Raw genomic sequence first — 18,232 nt, forward strand, 5'->3', positions numbered from 1 at the left:
AATACAAGAAATAACTGCATGTATTTCATCCGCTACCATAATGCGAGGATAAGAATGCACTGTACAGACCCGGAGAAGCCATCGCATATCCAGACCATGCAAAAGAAAAATAAACCCTTGAACGCCAGTCATCAAATCTTGACTCCCGTGCAGCACAAGCAGACCATATTGACAGATGTCCACCTACGCAGCAGCGAGAGAACCCGAGGCATTCATTTACAACCCAGCCCGGCTCACAGACCCAGACCCTTCTTCACCTCATCCCGAACCTTCTGCTCGTACTCGGCTCTCCGCTCGCGCCACATCTTAGCAGCCTCGACATTGGCGGGACTCTCGTCATTCGGCTCAGCAAGCATACTCATAACCGAGATGAGGATCTTTTCCACGCTCTGAATGGGTGACCAGCGCTCCGAGGCGTGTTCGTAGTGGTTTGGGTCGTCGCCGGGGGGATGAAGGATGGAGATGCATACGGTTCCGTTGGGGTAGACTGTGATTCAAATTAATCAGTAAGATGTTTCAAATTGCGTATTGAGCAAAGCGAGCAAGTAGCCGGGCGCAAGTCACTCCTGGGTTGTCTCGGTCACGTACCGTTCGGGTGCCATACGCCACCTCCGATGAACTTCATTGTCGGCGGGCTCAAGGGGTAATCTCTTGGGAACTTCAGCTCCGCTGCGAAGACACCACCTTCGAAGGGGGTTTCCTCGGGGCCCTGGATCAGGGCTTCCCAATAGAACATGTCATCTTCGGAGACGGGGCCTGCGGTGATACCCTCTGGTGGGTTGGTGGAGAGGTTCTTATATTCGTGGAAAAGGCGCTTCTGGGCGACGGAGGACGCCATTTTTTTTTTCCTTCTCTTTTTGATTCAAATGCGAAATGCGATTCGGAAAATACTTAGGTGGCAAGATTGTCTGCGGGTGGAATGAAGGGTGGGGATGGAATAATTCCGGGGCGGTGGACAAAGCGTGGCGATGTCGTGGGCAGAGATGGTAAACTGCGATTGAAAGATGACGAAGTGAACGGAGATATTTTTGGTTTAAGAGAAAATACTACATCTAAATCGTGAATATTATAGAATAATACAGAAACTGGCCCCCATCACCAGTCGAAATAATCACCCCCATCACCCCCATCACCAATGTCACCCCCTTCGTCACCCCAAGAGCCATCCTCCCAAGGGTCTCGAGGTTTATCCTGGAAACCTTGTGAGCCCGGGTCCGTCGGCTCTGATGCCGAGGCATTTGGATCGCCTGTGTTCGCCCTCTGCATTGCTTCATATCCAGCCATTGCACCGGCGGTGGTAGCGCCTCCAACCATACCATTTGGCATACCACCGGCAGTTCCAACTCGTTCAAGAGTTCCAGAAGCGGCTCCACCAATAGCTCCAGCCTCACCGGTGGCGGCGCCTTCTGCAGCTGCACCGCCGGCAGGAGCCTGGCCGCCCATAGGGACTCCATACGCCGGAAAGCCAAATACACCATGGCCATGCTGGCGGCTGAAGTAATCGAAATCAATGCTTACAGCTGTAGCCAACATGACAGCACGTTGGTCGAGGGTCATGCCTAAGGCTTTGTTTTTGTGTGGTGTCTCTGTGCCGAGAGCTGCAGAATCCATTCGCATTGCGTAGACACCTGTGTCCGTGAAGATTTCGCGAGCAAATCCTGCAAAATTGCGATTGACGGATCCAATTAACTGATCGTCTGCTGATTTCAGGGAGAAATCCCATGATAGAAAGGGCTCATCAACATAGGCAAATTGGTTGAATTGACCCTGGTCTTGGTTGGATGTTTGTATTAGTTGCATCTGCTGTGCGCGTGATAAACCAGAGTCGGATAGTGCGATATTATGGGTTCCCATGTCTGTTTCCGGGTTTGGCGACTGGTGATGGGTGAAGAGATTGTATTTTCGCCGTAAAGGTGCCCACTGCTGCTGGGCTTCGCCGATAACTCGCATTTGACCGAGTCCAAGTGGGGATATCCTTGCGCTGGAGCTGGCGCCAGGTTCAATGAGAGAACCTGGTGTTGTGCTTTGAAGAGAGGTGGATGCCGAGTGAGCATTTGGGGTTTGATCGAGAGGGTCATATACATGAATTCGGGAGTTGATCCAAGAGAACGGGCGATTGAACTGCGGTTGTGAGCCAAACGAAAAACACATCAAAAGATGGTCATTATATAAGCTTACTCGAAGGACTTCATTTTCTTGTCGGTCAAATACATGTGTCACGAAACTTCGGTGGGTATGGAACCACTGCCGTGCCATTGTACTTGCCAATCCCTTATCCTGTTCTGCCATATACCCAATGTGATATCCCTGCGCATCCATGATGACATACTTATTCGCTTGTTCAAACCCACTGAGGGAGTCAGTACAGGTGTTTTTCTCAAATAGGCGCTTGCGCAGCACTCACATCAGAACATTCATCATCTCTAGTTCTCGTTGTACGACTATTCCCGAGTTTGCCAGTATTGAAGTTGCCGGGTGGTTTTCTTTAAGCACACCTCTGGGGTCTTCAGGCACGTAAACGGGAGAAAGTAGCGTGTTCTGCAAAGGGTCGTAGTTGGGACCTATGGCATCTTGGGACGCAGGGGCAGCAGGCACAGGCTGCTGTAAGGGTTCGGCTTTCCTCGCAGTCTGGATGAGATTTGGTCCTTTTATGCTATTGCGAGGACCGCGCGGAGATGCATGACTTTTGAAGCTTGACAGAGCTCGAGTTCGAACTGGTGCCCACTGTTTTTGCAGGGACCGGAGTCTTAAACCCCACATGGTAGTTGAAATGGACCAGAGTAGCCAAGATACAAGGATTGAGGAAAAAGGTTGAAGTACTGCGAAGTTGGTAAGTAATGCGCACACTCCGCCTGAGAAACCGATGACGGAAGGTCAATGCGGAGATAATCGGAGATAGCAACAGCAGTTGCTTAGTATGTTGTAGATCGTTTACTCTTACTTGAATCATAGTGTGCTATTTTCAAGATATTGAGCTGGTTTTTAGGTTAATTCGTTACTCGATTTTCTATTAATTATCAAGTATTACCGACGAGTGCCTTTCCAGACGTGGAAAACCACATCCCAAGTCACTTTGTATGTATTTACATGGGAGACTACGTTGGCATCTTTTAGGTAGAATTACCAGGTTCAATATGAACATATAGGCAGTCTGTTTCAATATACCAAGTAGGCTCTCCAATTTTAGAGCACATCTGGGCAAGTCCAAAAAAAGATGGATAGTAATCCTATCAGATTAATCCGTCCAGCGGCACCAGCTCCATGGCTTGGCCTCACAACCCTTAAAAAGCTGTACAGAGTTCTTATATCATAGAAAAAAGGCCATAGACCCAAATTCTTTACAAAACACCCTTGCGAGCCAATTCGATTTTCCGCACAGCTTCGCCTGCCTTGAACCCTCCCTTCGACACACAAACAGCACTCCCTTCTCCAAGTTCAACCTTCTCCTCAACATCCGGGTGAGGGCACGGGCAATGGTGTGGGAAGTGTACGCAAGCAAGAGTTCCGGGGCAGAGGTAGTGGTCGCATTGTGCTGTAAGCAAGGATTACAGTAGTCAGTTACGTGGTCACGAGGGCAATATGAACTTGCGACAGCATGTTTTCAATAATCAAATATTTTGAGTCTTACCTCCACTCCACATCTGCTGGTACCGATCGCTGTCACTGGGAGCGTTCTGCGAGCGCTGCTGTTGGCGCTGCTGCTGCTCGCCGCCTCCGAACATCTGGTCGAAGAAGTTGAATTGGGCCTGGGCGACAGACACGAGAAGGAGAAGAGCCCAGAGGGCTTGACGCCAGCTCTGCAACATAGTTTAAATAATCACACCGATAGTAATTGCAGAATCAAGTATCTTTATAGAAAGTAAAACGAGTTCAAGTGGTGTATAGATGAAGCCAGTTTACGGGTACACACGTGACGCCAAGCCTGATCTCCGAACGAAAAACTTCCCCTTTGGAGCTTCACGATCTACACCTCCAAACAATCCAATTACAACCCACCATGTTCAAGCCGCGAGTGCTAACGCCCCTGCGGGCACTGGAGCGAGCCTTCACCCCGACAATCCGGTCGACACCCGCGCTCTCGCAATCGCAATCCCTCCTGCGCACTCTCTCCGCAACATCCACATTCCCGAAAACCACACCAACACCCTCCCTCTCCCGCGCCCTCCTCCCCTTCACACAAGTGCGTCACGCCTCGCACGCCTCGCAAGGAACGGCCAATCAACACTCACGTGATCCGGCCGGTAAGCGCCTCGGAGCGAAGCGTTCGGGCGGCGAGTACGTCGTACCGGGATGCATCATTTTCCGGCAGCGAGGCTCGCTATGGTTCCCCGGTGAGAACTGCGGAATGGGACGCGACCACACAATCTACGCAACACAGGCCGGCTACGTGCGCTACTACCTCGACCCGCTGAAGCACTCGAAGCGCCGGTATATCGGAGTTGTTTTCGACAAGGATGAGAAGCTCCCGCACCCGCGCAATGCGCCCAGCCGGCGTAAGCTGAATATGGCTCCTGTGCCGATGGCGGAAGGCGTCGAGGCTCAGTCTGATCTCGTTGCTTCTGTTGATGAGAGCGGTGTCCGTGTGACGGATGTTGAGGCTGTCGAGGCTGAGTCTGGCCCCCAGCTGCGCCCCGGTTACATGTACCGTGAGGCTAATTGGGAGATTGGTCGCGCTGCTGAGAAGGCTGGTATCGTTGCTATACCGCATGATCGTGGTAACCGTTGGTTGGCGTGGAGGAAGCGTCAGCAGAGAGCCGAGCGGGCTGCTCAGCTGAAGAGTTTGAAGGGCAAGAAGAAGACGGCCAAGAAATGAGGGCATTTGCCGTGTGCATGATGTCTTGTTCCAATAACTTCTGGGTTTCTGTAGCGATATGAGGATTTGTATCTGGTGTTCACTGTATTATAGAAAGAGCATTTACCCATCAACATTCCCCCGTGTATTACTTCTTTTTTTTAAGAGGCATACTGGCACGCAATTGCCATCTTCAAGTCCATATCCCATGACATCCTGACGTATAACGTGTGCCGCCCATAAGTTGGCGTTAGCACAGCCCAGCAAAACCAAACAACAAGGATATGTATTATCTTAATTTCAATTTGCAAAGAAATACGTATGCCATTGGATCATTCTCCATGTTTGCCTTTGAATCCAAGCTAACACGCTTAGGAATCCCGGATTATATCCGCCGCGATCTTCTCGGCAAGCATATCTGTGACGCAGTTAGCACTTGGTAAATCAGAGCAACAACCGAGATAAACCCACAAACCGTCGACTGAGGATGGCCAGGAGGAAGGAATGGAAAGGCGCTAGTATCGACTACGCGCAATCCGTCCACTCCATAAACCCGGGCCTGGGAGTCAACCACAGCCATATCATCATCGGACGTCCCCATCTTGCAAGTACAACTTGGATGCCACAAGGTCATCACATTATCCTTGATAAACTGGAGAATCTGATCATCAGATTGGACCTGCAGCCCAGGGCTGTATTCCTCGCCAATGACCACGGGCTTCATGGCTTCACTCTGGAAAGCCTGGCGTATTCGCTTGAAAATGGCAACAACAACTTCCTGATCAGCCTGATCATCGAGCCAATTAGGATTGATCACCGGCAGATCCGAGGTATCTGCGGACTGCAAGGTGACGTTCCCTCGGGACATAGGTGCAATCAGAACACCGAGCATTGAGGCGTATGAGTATCCATCTCTTGGCTGGGTTGCCGGGAGGTTTGATGCATTTCCGATATACCCTGCGCCAGACATGTACTATATATATGCACGTTAGCAACCTTTCTATTTATCTAGGGGAATATCTCAATATCTCTCACCTCTGCTTCAGGCCAGTCGGATGGAAATTTGGTCAGTTTACGCTGCGTGTCTTCAGAGAAAGCCGAGCGCAAGAATTGTGGAATCTTCTCAAAAGCTACATAATCTGCGATTGGATTTGTGATAACTCCCTTTTTGGAGAGCAATGCTTCCAGAATTTGCCCAGCCGCGTAAACCAGGTCGGTAACAAAGTTGGTGAATGTTTTCACTCGCACTCGGTACGAAGGTGCAAAAAACGGATGATCCCACATGTTCTGACCGACCCCTGGTCGATTAGCTATGATTTCGATTCTGTGTTCTCTTAATTGGTCGGAGGGTCCAATACCAGACACCATGAGGAGCTGGGGAGACTGGAAGGCACCAGCCGAGATGATAACCTCTTCCGATGCCGAAAGGGTGACGGTATTTCCTAGCAAACCTTTCACTTGAACTCCTGTTGCTTTCTTCTTCTCATCAAATACCACCTTCTTGGCAAGGGTATTTGTATATGTCCTCAGTGACTTCGGCTTGATCTTGGATAGGAAAGATTCCTCGGAGCTGCTTCGGAGCTCGTTGGATGGATCGATGGTCGAGGCACAATACTGGGCTCCCATTATCTTACCCAGGTTAAAGTCCTTTACTTGGTCAACGCCGATAGCTTCCATACCGAGTCTCATCCATGACGAGAAAGGCTCAGCGAAGTTGGCATACGACACCTGTAATGGGCCACCATCCGAGTCGTAGGCATCAATATCATAGTCCGCGGAGGCATTTTGAGCTCTATAGTCGGTGTTTGGGGGCGTGAACTGGACACTCTTCTTGTAGAATGGGAGCACTTCATCGAATGTGTAACTGCTGTCATTGACTGCAGCTGCCCATACTTCCATAGACTCGCGTGTCGGACTGCATGATCCCGGTTAGTAAAGCTGCAAAGATTTAGTTTCCATTGGGCTTTACCGTTGATAGACCATAAAATTCAACGCTGACCTACAGACAAATTAGTTTTGTTCCGGTATGTCAACTTCGGAAAGAGGTACCTACGATCCCCCAAGACATTTTCCTCGCGCGAAATGAATCGCCCGCCTATTAGCACCAGGTTGATTCCTTGTCACAAAGCCCCAATCTTCCGGTGATCTGAAAGTAGGATCTGATCCCATCGATAACGCATCAGATGCAGGAAACTCAGCCACCGACTCAAGCTCGTAATGCCCCCCAGCTTCGACTAAGGCAACTTTGAAGTCGTTCTGTGCTAGTCGCGTTGCGATCACACTCCCGCCGGTACCGCCACCAACGACCACATAATCGAATGTTTGGTCGGCGAGGGGAATATCTCGTCGTTCTGAAAGTGCAGAGGCGACGCTAGTCACGTGTAGTGTGAGGAGTGCTAGGCTGGTCTGGAACAGCATCGGGAAGAACTGGTGGGGATGGGTACTCGAGGCGAGATGCGGCCATATATCATAGCGAAACAAAGCCGATAAGTATTTCACAGGCGAGCTGGTCACACAAGCGAGCTGGCTACCCGACCCAAAACGCGTCTAGCAATCACTTAGTTAATCCGACCACCCACCATGCCACTGATTCGACCCAGAAGCTCTCGGAATTCAACAGAGCAAGAGGGTAGGATCTAGCTATCTAAGCTTCTAAGATTCACTAAATCTCTTCAATTCGTGAGGTAGCGCGCCGTTTAAACGTCCTAAGATCTACCCTTTCTACATGCCTTAATAGGGTGTAAAACCGCGCGATTCTCGCGCTAATTTATACAAATTGATAGAGATTGAAGAGGAATCTCTTTAAAAGATAGATACTCATCATAGATTCTTATAGATTAGCCCTCCGGCCCTCTATTATTCGAGAATTAGTATCCATGAATGCTCTTATTCGACTTAATTTCAATGTTACGTTACATGTGTGTAAATCATAAACGAAATAGTTCCTCGGATAATGATTTATTCTCGCCTCAGCTGTTTTCGACGCGTGATATCAAGCTGCACCTTGCATAAATCATCCCTAGATGATTTGCCAGACTAATGTTTGTGTCAAGTCAAGCCAAAGAATCCATCAAGCCGCTCTCGAATATTGGGGTTCCTGATGCCAAACCAATGTCTACGTTTTGAGAGTTTTAAGAATGTTTTAAAGTCATCGATCATCAGCCAAGTAACACGATATATCTCACTGCACGTTCCATCATACGAGGCACCAAGTACGTGGCAGCCTCATTCATCCGAACTCGGTACATAACTGACATATTTCTAACTCGAATTGATACTACAACATACTTAGAACCTCGATGCCTGTGCTCCAACTGCGAAGTATACTAGCGCCACAAAATGTCCGTGCGCAACTTAACTTGAACACCAACCCCTGATTATACGATGTAAGAACCGTCACTTGTTGTGTAGACTCCCAGGGCTTAATATAATTCTCTCCTTCGTGTTGGTCAAGCCTGTACTGGATATTGGAGATTATACCTGACTCTACTAGACGTAGATATCTTATTACAAAGAGCATCACCGGGAGAAAAGATATCATCCATGAAGAACCCGTTACACAACCCGTTGCCCGCTTCACTGTCTAGTATTATCCCCCGTGCCACTGCTACCCACATGGCTGACTCTGGGCTGACCATGTTCCACAGGCGAGTGCAAAAAGGCCGCTGCTATTCTCGAATCCTTCATCAACCCAAAACTCAAAATCGATGGAGAAATCCCACGTAAGATATTCGCGGGGGCCAAGGTAAGAGATATCCTACCGAGAACCGACCTAAATAACCATGACTTACACTATGCCAGGGTATCGCCGTATTCACAGCACTCAGAGTTGGATTCCTGGGCTCGATCCGTTTTGGCTCGGGACTGATTGTCGCTCGTCTCCCAGATGGCAGCTGGTCCGCCCCGTCAGCCATGGCAATGGGCGGTCTCGGCGCCGGTGGTCAATTTGGCGCAGAATTGACGGATTTCGTGTTCGTCCTGGCTACCGATGCCGCAGTGAAGACATTCATGCAGTCAGGTAACTTGACTCTTGGGGGGAATATATCCATGGCTGTCGGGCCCATTGGTCGGAGTGCCGAGGCTGGGGGAGTAGTGGGCACCAAGGGTGCAACGGGGGTATTCGCCTACTCCAAGACCCGTGGATTATACGGCGGTCTCACAGTCGAGGGTGGTGTTCTTGCAGAGCGTGCGGATGCAAACAAAAAGCTATATGGGCGGAAACTTCAAGCAAAGGAGCTACTGGGCGGGTCGGTCCCACCACCACCTGAAGCGGGAGTCCTCATCGAGGTTCTGAACGGGGACTTCTTCCGTATCGATGGATCTACGGAACCAGCCACGGAGGGCACTGGGCAGCCGGGCGAACAAAATCTCCAGGCTTCTACGCAACTCCCTGATGCGCAATCACAGAGAATTGTGGCGCTTACTGCTCATCAGTTAGCAGTTGGTGAGCTAAGCGCAGAGCAGACGGCTGGAACTGCGGAATCACTCACCAGAGATCCTCACAGTGTATCCCATGATGAAGGTACCCAGGAGACAATGCCGACTGTCGAGAGTAAACCAACTACCGAGTTAGGTACTGAGGAAGCAACCAGAGACGCTGAATTATCCAACAAAACTACCCACAATGCACATACGCCAAACGTGCAAGAGAATGTGTCTACTGCTGAGCATGTTTCGGCTGTGGAGCCAAGTACACAATTGGTACCTGAAGACAAAAAATCGGCAGCTGGGGACTCGCACGATACCTCATGAGCTAGGTCTCCCGGGGCATATCCCCGCTACTGAGACGATCTGGCAGCATAAAGACCACTCCTAGTGTGATTCGCTGATTATTCAACGTCATGTTAGGATAATGTTGTATTGGTTCCCTTTTGGGGTAGATGGATCTCCACATTGAGATGTCCAACTACTCTTGCGCATATACCATAATAACTCCTAGACAACCCAAGTGATCTTCCACCATCGTTCTATCATTCCACTTCGTAATCTTTTTTTTTCTGGTGTCGGTTTGTTTAATCAATCCTCATGAAGTTTGTACACAGCTGAGAGTCTCGTTCTTGATCATCTTAGTGTCGCTCGTAGCACATCTATCCTCGGTGGCAGCATGCAGGCGGCTAGCTTCAAAGCGAACAAAGTCCTGGCAAGCATTCTCGAGAAAATCAGATCCCGACCAAGTGCGGTTAACTTGGAAGCGTTTCGTCCATTCAATTGCCGCTGGGCCGCCCCTCATACTGACCGCCAGAATGAACTGATGGAGTTGGATGTTGAGTGGGAGATTGGCGGTTCCCAAAAGCTCGACCAGTTGGCTCAAGGCAGAACGCCGCTGGTGGACAATTGCATTGGATCCATCGATGGGGTGTACCCACAACTAATCCACGGCTAATAAACTTGTGGGGATTGAGGATAACGAAATGACAGATTCGTTGAGAGGCATGGCTAGATATGTCAAGGGTGAACCGTGTCTGTTAAGTTAGTAGGCCCACTGCCATGGTAGGAGAGAATACAAGGAGAAAGTAAAGTAAAGATTAAGTGATACCACACAAACAGGCAGAGAATAACAGAAGAAAAAAGACTGAAAGTTTGCTTATTACGCGAGATCAGTCTGCCTCTCTCTTACACCAGATAGTCGTATCTTTAACCCTAATATTCGTCTAAGTTTGTTAACTTCCCTCTATATAGTTTTCAAATGAGTTCATTGATTTCAGACGAAGTTGAAATATTTGAGATTCTGGCTTGCGAATTATCGAATGACATTGGTATCAAGAACTAGCACAAGAGATTACTCCTCAAACAACCGACCTAAAATCAAACTTTGGCAAACAAACTCGTTACCGACAACCCTTGCAGTACATTTCAGCTCATTCGGGGGTGTAGGAGTGGACGATGCAATCGACTTCCTACGCTTCTTCCCGTGGAACAAATGAATTCTCTGCGTCTTCGGTTTAGGCGTCAACATCGACTTTGCAGCAGCTTGGTCTGCATCATCAACATAGATCCAGTCCCAGGTAGTCGACACACCGGCATCAGACTGTGAGTCTATCAATGCCCTGGCCGTGCCGAGATCAGGGACGCGCTCGACGCGGGAAGCCCCTAGGGCGTAAGTCAGGAAAATGTAGGCTTTCCTCTTTTCCTCTACCTTTCCACGGCCCATGACAAGGAGCACTGATTGCCCTGCGAGCAGCTTTGTTCGTGCGGAGATGGTGTTGGCGAGACGAGCTGTAGATGGAGGGTTGGGAGCCATGACTCTAGATTTTGTCACTCCGTTGAGGTACATTGAGTCGCCGGCTGGGAGGAGATAGATATCCCAGTCGAGGACGCAACCTTGGGAGATACAGTCCTCTACCCAACGCCCGGCCAGACATGGGAGGTTCAATGCTAGTGCTTGCATGTATTTTTCCCGTCGAGAATGGGTATCGGCAATTAAACAGGCAAAGCCAACGTCCTCGGCGAGAGATGTAAGACGGAGACCCTTGTTATTGAGGTCTGCATCTTTGGCTCCACCTTTAGTGGGGGTACCAATAGGAATAATTGACGAAGGCTCGAACAATTCAGTAAATCCATCATGTAATACAGTGCCGCCATTCTCGATGATCAGCCTAGTCACACGGTTTTTAGAAACTTCATCCTCCTTGTAAGAGACGGCAAATACCATCCCAGCGAAGATCCCGCTGCCTTGATGAATGCTGCGGGACAGGCGAGAACTGGGGGAAGCAGGTGCAGATGACCTTTCGGATGGGGTATGGACCATGCTCTCTTGTTGGACAGGCGCCGGGCGATATGTGAACACCCGATCTTTGAGTTGATTCCACAGGATAGTATCAAGATAGACACGAGCAATAGGCACTTTGATCACATTCTCACTGTTACCCATCCCTCCATTTGGCAAACTTTTGCGTTGCTTAGGACCGACTATGATAGTAGTATGACCGTAAATGTCGGTTATAGGATAAAGGCCATCGTCAGCGGCTTTGGTCAGCTCTTCTCTAGTGAGTTTGTCACCGAATCCGCGGACGATATGAGTGACTTTTGGAACATTCTCCATCTCGATTTTAACGGAGTCTCCGACACGAAGCTCAAATCGCTTAACGGCACCCTTTGGCACTTCGACAGGAAGACTATCCTCAAATTTCACAGAGTATTTAACCTGCGATACGCCCAGTGGTGTTCCGAAGCATGTCGCTGGGTAGTATGCACGTTTCTGGCCCATCCAGACAGAAAGGACTTGACTTGGAGCAACCACAATATTCTCCGATAAAATGTGAGATGGTCGAGGTGTAGTAGGGGAGTCATCGACACTGTTCGCCTCTGAATCAATGATATCATCTGAGACAATTGTTGATGAAACTTCAGCGAGTTCCGATGATGGTGGTGGTCGACTATGAACAACAACCTTTGGTGAGGGTGGTGATCTCGCAATAAGTCCGGAGCTCTTTTCCGGAACATGCTTCTTTTGCGTAGACATCAATGTAGCCGCCTTGCTAATTCTTGGTCTCCTGCGGAAGGGCTGCTCAGGCGAACCTTCGATTTCCCAAACATTCTCGGAGGCCCGTCGCGGGAGCTTTGATTGCCTTCGCACAGTGTTTTCGGGGAGTTGCACCAAAGGCACATCATCTGAATCTTCCAGAATAGGAGCTGGCCGTTCTTGTGTCGCTCGAATAGGTGCAACGGATTTTGGGGGTTGTGTGCGAGGGGTGAGAGGTATGATAGGGTCGGAGGCAATATAACTCGAGCCATCATTGCCGCGCCGCTTCTTCTTCGGTCGAGTCGGCGATCCGTCAATCAACGCTCTGAACTCTTGATCCTCAGTGGTGAAGATCCCAATTCCCATATCAAATCCTCCTGCCCCAACTTGCGGGGAAAGATCTGCCGCAATTTCAGTCAAAGCCCTGCGTTGGCCTCCACCCGGACTGGACAACAACTTTTTTAGAGGCGAAGAGAGTGCCCTTGTCCCAGCTGGGCGGATATGATGCTTTCGAATACTGGGGACTTCCTTGAACATGGGTGGAAGATCGTCGTCTTCGTTCAGTCCATCGCCATGGGACCCCTCCTCGGAATTGCATTGGGAATGACTGGGACTTGTTTCTGGGATACTCGTCAATCGAGCCATATCACCGAGATGCTTAAGACGTTGATTCATTGGTGTCTCGGCCACGCGGGATGGCATCGATGAGTTGCCCGCAGTTCCCGCTTCCACTCTGGAAAGCGATGAGCTTACATGTTGCTGCTCCGAGGGGTTGCTGGAATGTGTTGGTACGTTCTCGCTAAGGGATGCATTTTGAATGGGTTGAATGGCAGGTTCATTTGATACAGAGCCATTTCTCTGGGTATTGTTGTTCGAATGTCTTGATTGTGGTCGTGAGCAAGGAGAGGAGGACTGAAGATGGTCTTGTGCGGGAGAATTCACATGAGAACGCGAAGGCGACCGATGAATACTGTTCACAGAGTTGTCGGCTTCTACGCGTTTTTGTGATGATTGGGGTGATGGCTGAGAATCTTTTACCATGGCCTGGGAAGAACGCATGGCACCGTTCGGCTGACCACCATTGTGGGAGCCGAATGAGCCTCCATGAGCCACCGCATCCTCCAGTTCCTCGTCTACTCTCAGGCGAGATGGGGAGGGAATCGACTCAAACCCTAGTACCTGAGATAGTCGGTTGTGGGCACTGGCAGCAGCGGGGGCGGTGGCAGCAGGATCTAGAGGAGGTCCGTCGTAGTTCTCTTTGTCTTCTTCGGCTGAAGATTGAGGAAGCTCTTGTGACCGGAGTACTTGCATATCTTCCTCTTGTTCTGTTTCTTCCTCGCTGGCAACAGCTTCTATCGTTTCATGGTATTCTTGTTCATCTGGCTGCTCGGGGGAAGTCTGTGGTCTGGCGGAGAGATTCGACGTAGATCTGGCAGGAGCACTCAGCCCGGCAAACTGAGCCGCAGCTTCCTCGTCGATTTCTCGCTGTCGTCGTGCACGTTCTATAAAGCTGGACTCTTTATAGAACTCCTTGTCACTCGGATCCGACTGGATATTATCGGCCGACCGAGTCAACCTCTCCCCCAAAGTCCTGTCACGCTTTGTCTGTGATTCCTTCATCGATATATAGTTCATGTTCGGTTCGGATGATTCTCTCATGAACTGGACGGGGAAGCCCGTCAACGGAGACGAGATACCATTAACAACGCAAGCGGGTTGAATCGGAATATTGGGCGACGGACGATCCGATACAAGCTCCGTCTGTAGGCCGTGGACAATGGGAGATGAGGGGGCCTGGGTAGCCCCGAAAACCTGGCTCAGACCAAGGAGACCGCCACTTGACTCGATGCCACTAGCCAGCGGATTTCGCGAGATGCTTGGGGTCTCGTTTGTCCCACCCTTTCCATCATTTTTTTTCACCACCGCGCCGGGTGTTTCTGCTAGGAATCGTTGCGATTCGGGGAAGAGATCAGGTGCATAGGCCATTGGAGAAGACTCGTTCGGATCGAAGTTGCTCTCATCGTCGTTATCATCGTCATCTTGGGAGAGGTTCGTTCCATGGTGCGCAGCGTCGAATTCAGAAATGAGATCGATATGGCCGCTGTCGCCCTCATACAATGTTCTCAATGTCGCTCCATCGGCCCCTGTTTGTGAATAGTCTTGTTGCATGGACTCTCCGTTTTGCCTGATAATACTATCGTACACTGACTGCGAAACGACCTGGGTATCCCCAGGAGCAGCCTCTGCGGAGCTCATATTGCCGAATTGTGATCCGGGTACAATACCCGCTTCATTGCCACTTTTGTTGGACATCATTGGGCGTCGTTCATGCTGCCGAGGTCGAGACGGAGAGTGTTGGTGTTGGTGCACGAGGCTCGCGGGGTTTGATGGCGTTTTCGGAGGTAGGTGTTGGCCGGTGCACACTCCGTCACCATTGGAAGCACCGTTGACTTTGTGGTATGTGTAACAAAGAGTGTGCTTCGGCTCATTCACAGTTTTTGCAGATCTTGAAAGGTACGGCTGAGATGGATCATGCTCCTGGGGATGTCGGGGTTAGTCCAATGAGGGCGAGGGACGCTGCAGGGTCATTACATACTAGCTCCAACGCGTCGCGTTGCAACTTTGCAAAGTCGATGCTATCATCCTGGGTCTCCATTTTTCGACGACATACAGTCGCTGAGGTCTGCCACGTCTTGATTGCAACAGTGGTAATTGCGAAGTTCGTTTTAACTCAGTCTGATACTTCAAATGCCTTGGGTCGAGACATAAATTCAAATGGAGGCGCCAGAACGCGAAACGCGCATGTCACGTGTCTTTTGGTAATATTACCTCTTACGGACTAGCGTTATCAAAGTATATTGACACACTCAACAGCCTTCTACGATATGACTTGGGATTGTGGACATTTTGATTATTCACACGCAAGAATAGTCAGGTGCTTATGCGGTCTTGTCGTGTCATTTTAGATCTCTTTTTAGGTGCACACGAAGACGGTTAACAAAGGCATACTCTGTGCAAGAGACTTTTCTATGTATAACCTTTGATAACCTTCGACCTATAAACCGGTTTACTAACTTGGAAGTAACTTGACAGTTGGAAAAACATGAATTTCATAGATCATTATGCAATGATAATACACATGTATGGTTATGCAAGACAATGCAACATAATTACAGAGAGGGTATCAGAAGCCCTCAACATTCCCCGCCTTGAGGGGACCCAAGAGACAAAAACGAAGGCAATCAATCACGAGTACGGTTCGGAATCCATCTCTTGATGAGGAACTCGCGCACCTTGTATTGGCCAAACAGCGCCCCAATATCTTCAATTGAAGCAGCTGGCGGGGGCACTTCGACGTAGCAGACGACCAAGCTCTTCAACACCTGGGCTTGCACACGGCTGACGCAGTGCATCCACCACCAACTCCTCGCCTGCTTCTCTGCTGTGTAGTTCTTCCGTTCTTCTGTCTCGGACCAGTAGGGGTGGCTATAGGAAGGAATGACGATGACTGCGAACTCTGCGTGGGAGAAGACCGGTCCGCGGTTGTAGAGCAGGTAATCGGTTCCAAATTTGACACCGGAGCGGATAACCCACCCGAGGGATCGGAAGTGGTGGTAGACGGCGTAGGAGGTCATGAAGGGATCATCTGGTTGGAGGGAAGCGGAGCCGTCACGGGCAGGTTGGAAGGAATGATGGCAGAATTTTTGGAGGAGGGCAGAGGTGGTTATTGGCGAAATTGGTTGGTCCTCCTCGGATTTCAACGGTGAATCATAGATTTGCAATGCTCCAAGCGAGTAGGCAAGGAAGAATGCCTCTTCGTTGGAGAGTTGAAGATGCTCCTCATTTGGGAAATCATCTACATCGAGACTGTCGACGACGGAATCAGGCACCTGGAGTGATGAGGGTGAGGTGGATAGGAATTCTTTCTTCTGCACGACTGATGAGAAGCGCACGGATTTGCTGCTAGACGGGGTCTCGGGTTGGTTTTCTTCTGCGAGAGCCGCATTTTGTGCGGCCAATTCCCGCGCCTGTCGTGCCTCCAGCACCCGAGCCTCCTTTGCCTTCTTCAAGGAGAACTTCTCCGTTGTAGTCGCTGTGACATTAGTCGTATCATCTGAGGGTGTTGATTGAGCAGCTTCGTCAAGAGGCTCGGAAGCAACAGATTCCCTAGCAGCCGCCTCGGCTTTCAGTCTTTCCTCAATGGCCAGCTTTTCCATCCGGGCACGCTCTAACTTCAGTTCACGGCGTTCAGTCCGTCGCAGTCTTGTAATCTCCTCGCTGGTCTTCTCATTATGTAACCCTCTTCTTTTTTTCTCTCGCGCCAGCCAGCTGGGTTCACTTCGACTGAGACTACCCTTGCCGAAGAATCCCATCTGCCACAAGGCATTAATGGATCTCTCGTCCGTGACATGGATCGATGAGGTGGCTTTGTCAAAGTAGGCCGAGTAGACTTCTTGACGGGGCGGGGAGATAAGGAATGTGAGGTACGAGAGAGCAACGCTTATAAGAGAAAGAGGGTTATGAGGAATTACAGGAGGAACGTGATGTACATTGACCGGAAGAGGAAACTGGTGAATATGTCTGAAGTTTGGCCTAGGTGGTCGAGGGGCACGAGGCGGACGTGCATTTGATGCAGACCCCGACTTGGTAGCCACAGGCTTGTCCATGCAGGTTACTGGAGTGGCCATCCTGGAAACTGCTACTGGATAAAGAAAATATTCCAAGTCCTAAACACAAAATTCGAGATTAGCGAACTGTGCTGAAACATGCGAGTGAATCATTCGTGGTAGTAATATCTTCTCAGATACCGTTGTAGTCAATTCAGCGGATCATCGACAGGCAACTAGAAATCAAAGTGTCGCCTGCCTGAGCTAAATAAATGGTGTCATCACCGAAGAGGTGAAGGGTGGGCTGGAGGGGAAGTAGAAGAGCTGGGGAGCATCTTACCTATAACTCTCTGTGTGTATGAAAAACCTGAATCAATGTCAATTAGTTATTCCACCATGGCTCTGCACATTAACAAAGCTCAAAAGCCATTTAAGAGGGACCTCAGGATTACTCTCTTCTTTGCTCAGATGTGAGAGAAAAAGGAAATTTTGCAGTCGAAAGCTCCATTTAAAAAGCACCGTGTGACTAAGCAACTTGGTCCGAGCTCTCCATCGTCGAGAAAAAAAATCCTCCACTTTATCGCCGACGCAAGTACTAACACAGGACAATTCATCAATACCGTCAAGTAAGTTTCTAATTCATGTTCTGATTGGTCTTCGTTGCACATATGCTAATATTGTTCTTTCCAGAATGCATCTTATGGTATGTTTCATCGCAACATCGAAGCGAGCGAATCTTCAGCTCCGCTCGGAGATCGGTCACTAATTTTTTGGACGAACAGTACACCCTCGACACCGCTGGCAAGCGTGTTTACACCCTGAAGAAGGTACGGAAATCTTTGCGCTGGGGTCACTGTCGCTTTTCAGCGAACATGTGGCTCCTCAAATCACAGTTTCAACTTTGTCCAATGATTCTAATTTTTGGCAATTACAGGTCCTGAACGGCGAGGTCACCAAGTCTGCCCACCCTGCTCGCTTCTCTCCCGATGACAAGTACTCTCGGTAAGTAGCAATATCCTTCTACGAATCGCACAATGGAAGCATTGGAAACTGACCTCTTCCACAGTCACCGTGTCACCCTGAAGAAGCGTTACAACCTTCTCCTCACCCAGCAGACCGGTACGTCGCATCCCTCCTTCCAGAACTATGCGCTCCCCAAAGTACCTGAAACTGACATTTTATCGTTCAGAGACCCCCGTTAAGGCTTAGATGGATCGACACTGGGAAAAATGAATTACCGGGTGGCATAGCCCATGTTTTGGCGAATGGTGTTTTTCTTGCGGTCAACGGATGGCTGAGATGTCCATACTTGTTTTGCTATCCTTGGATAATCTATTCGGGGCTTCACCTAGACATTCTAGAGAATACGAT

General features: G+C 49.7%; 10 protein-coding genes across 10 annotated transcripts; 4 read left to right on the top strand and 6 right to left on the bottom strand.

Annotated features, from left to right (window-relative positions):
- Window positions 1-205: 205 nt before the first annotated feature.
- Window positions 206-845, bottom strand: N7537_006076 (E2 ubiquitin-conjugating protein UBC7). Its single transcript, XM_056897133.1, has 2 exons — window positions 589-845; window positions 206-487 (listed from the first exon to the last, which is right to left on the bottom strand). Exons 1-2 carry the CDS (start codon window positions 836-838, stop codon window positions 234-236), a joined length of 504 nt encoding a protein of 167 aa, XP_056752918.1. The 5' UTR covers window positions 839-845; the 3' UTR covers window positions 206-233.
- Window positions 846-1,095: 250 nt separating this feature from the next.
- N7537_006077 (scramblase family protein) lies at window positions 1,096-2,760 on the bottom strand (the record flags this gene model as incomplete). The annotated part of the gene is made up of 3 exons (XM_056897134.1): window positions 1,096-2,121; window positions 2,179-2,350; window positions 2,405-2,760. 3 exons carry the CDS (start codon window positions 2,758-2,760, stop codon window positions 1,096-1,098), a joined length of 1,554 nt encoding a protein of 517 aa, XP_056752919.1.
- Window positions 2,761-3,338: 578 nt separating this feature from the next.
- lcl2 lies at window positions 3,339-3,806 on the bottom strand (the record flags this gene model as incomplete). Its single annotated transcript, XM_056897135.1, has 2 exons — window positions 3,339-3,532; window positions 3,629-3,806. The coding sequence occupies 2 exons, from the start codon at window positions 3,804-3,806 to the stop codon at window positions 3,339-3,341; spliced, it is 372 nt and encodes a 123-aa protein (XP_056752920.1).
- A 191-nt stretch (window positions 3,807-3,997) lies between these two features.
- N7537_006079 (mitochondrial 54S ribosomal protein bL27m) lies at window positions 3,998-4,813 on the top strand (the record flags this gene model as incomplete). The annotated part of the gene is made up of 1 exon (XM_056897136.1): window positions 3,998-4,813. One exon carries the CDS (start codon window positions 3,998-4,000, stop codon window positions 4,811-4,813), a length of 816 nt encoding a protein of 271 aa, XP_056752921.1.
- A 350-nt stretch (window positions 4,814-5,163) lies between these two features.
- On the bottom strand, window positions 5,164-7,210 carry N7537_006080 (GMC family oxidoreductase; the record flags this gene model as incomplete). The annotated part of the gene is made up of 5 exons (XM_056897137.1): window positions 5,164-5,210; window positions 5,264-5,765; window positions 5,828-6,707; window positions 6,762-6,791; window positions 6,846-7,210. 5 exons carry the CDS (start codon window positions 7,208-7,210, stop codon window positions 5,164-5,166), a joined length of 1,824 nt encoding a protein of 607 aa, XP_056752922.1.
- A 1,125-nt stretch (window positions 7,211-8,335) lies between these two features.
- On the top strand, window positions 8,336-9,544 carry N7537_006081 (lipid-binding SYLF domain-containing protein; the record flags this gene model as incomplete). The annotated part of the gene is made up of 3 exons (XM_056897138.1): window positions 8,336-8,378; window positions 8,440-8,537; window positions 8,594-9,544. 3 exons carry the CDS (start codon window positions 8,336-8,338, stop codon window positions 9,542-9,544), a joined length of 1,092 nt encoding a protein of 363 aa, XP_056752923.1.
- Window positions 9,545-9,896: 352 nt separating this feature from the next.
- N7537_006082 (uncharacterized protein) lies at window positions 9,897-10,175 on the top strand (the record flags this gene model as incomplete). The annotated part of the gene is made up of 1 exon (XM_056897139.1): window positions 9,897-10,175. One exon carries the CDS (start codon window positions 9,897-9,899, stop codon window positions 10,173-10,175), a length of 279 nt encoding a protein of 92 aa, XP_056752924.1.
- Window positions 10,176-10,571: 396 nt separating this feature from the next.
- Window positions 10,572-14,910, bottom strand: N7537_006083 (chromatin-binding protein RAD9; the record flags this gene model as incomplete). The annotated part of the gene is made up of 2 exons (XM_056897140.1): window positions 10,572-14,792; window positions 14,851-14,910. 2 exons carry the CDS (start codon window positions 14,908-14,910, stop codon window positions 10,572-10,574), a joined length of 4,281 nt encoding a protein of 1,426 aa, XP_056752925.1.
- Window positions 14,911-15,496: 586 nt separating this feature from the next.
- sen2 (tRNA splicing endonuclease subunit SEN2) lies at window positions 15,497-16,942 on the bottom strand (the record flags this gene model as incomplete). Its single annotated transcript, XM_056897141.1, has 1 exon — window positions 15,497-16,942. One exon carries the CDS (start codon window positions 16,940-16,942, stop codon window positions 15,497-15,499), a length of 1,446 nt encoding a protein of 481 aa, XP_056752926.1.
- Window positions 16,943-17,257: 315 nt separating this feature from the next.
- Window positions 17,258-18,070, top strand: N7537_006085 (H/ACA ribonucleoprotein complex subunit NOP10; the record flags this gene model as incomplete). The annotated part of the gene is made up of 7 exons (XM_056897142.1): window positions 17,258-17,331; window positions 17,455-17,487; window positions 17,552-17,564; window positions 17,644-17,688; window positions 17,796-17,863; window positions 17,928-17,980; window positions 18,051-18,070. The coding sequence occupies 7 exons, from the start codon at window positions 17,258-17,260 to the stop codon at window positions 18,068-18,070; spliced, it is 306 nt and encodes a 101-aa protein (XP_056752927.1).
- Between the last annotated feature and the right edge of the window lie 162 nt (window positions 18,071-18,232).

This window comes from Penicillium hordei (genome assembly GCF_028827395.1).
Source record: "Penicillium hordei strain IBT 12815 chromosome Unknown utg000003l_segment0_segment0, whole genome shotgun sequence".
Lineage (NCBI taxonomy): Eukaryota > Fungi > Ascomycota > Eurotiomycetes > Eurotiales > Aspergillaceae > Penicillium > Penicillium hordei.

What these genes read in the sequence shown, in the direction of transcription:
- N7537_006076 (XM_056897133.1), bottom strand. Translation starts at nt 838, where the DNA reads ATGGCGTCCTCCGTCGCCCAGAAGCGCCTTTTCCACGAATATAAGAAC. An exon ending in TGGCGTATGGCACCCGAACG is followed by an intron (nt 488 to 588) that starts GTACGTGACCGA and finishes TTTGAATCACAG; the next exon opens with TCTACCCCAACGGAACCGTA.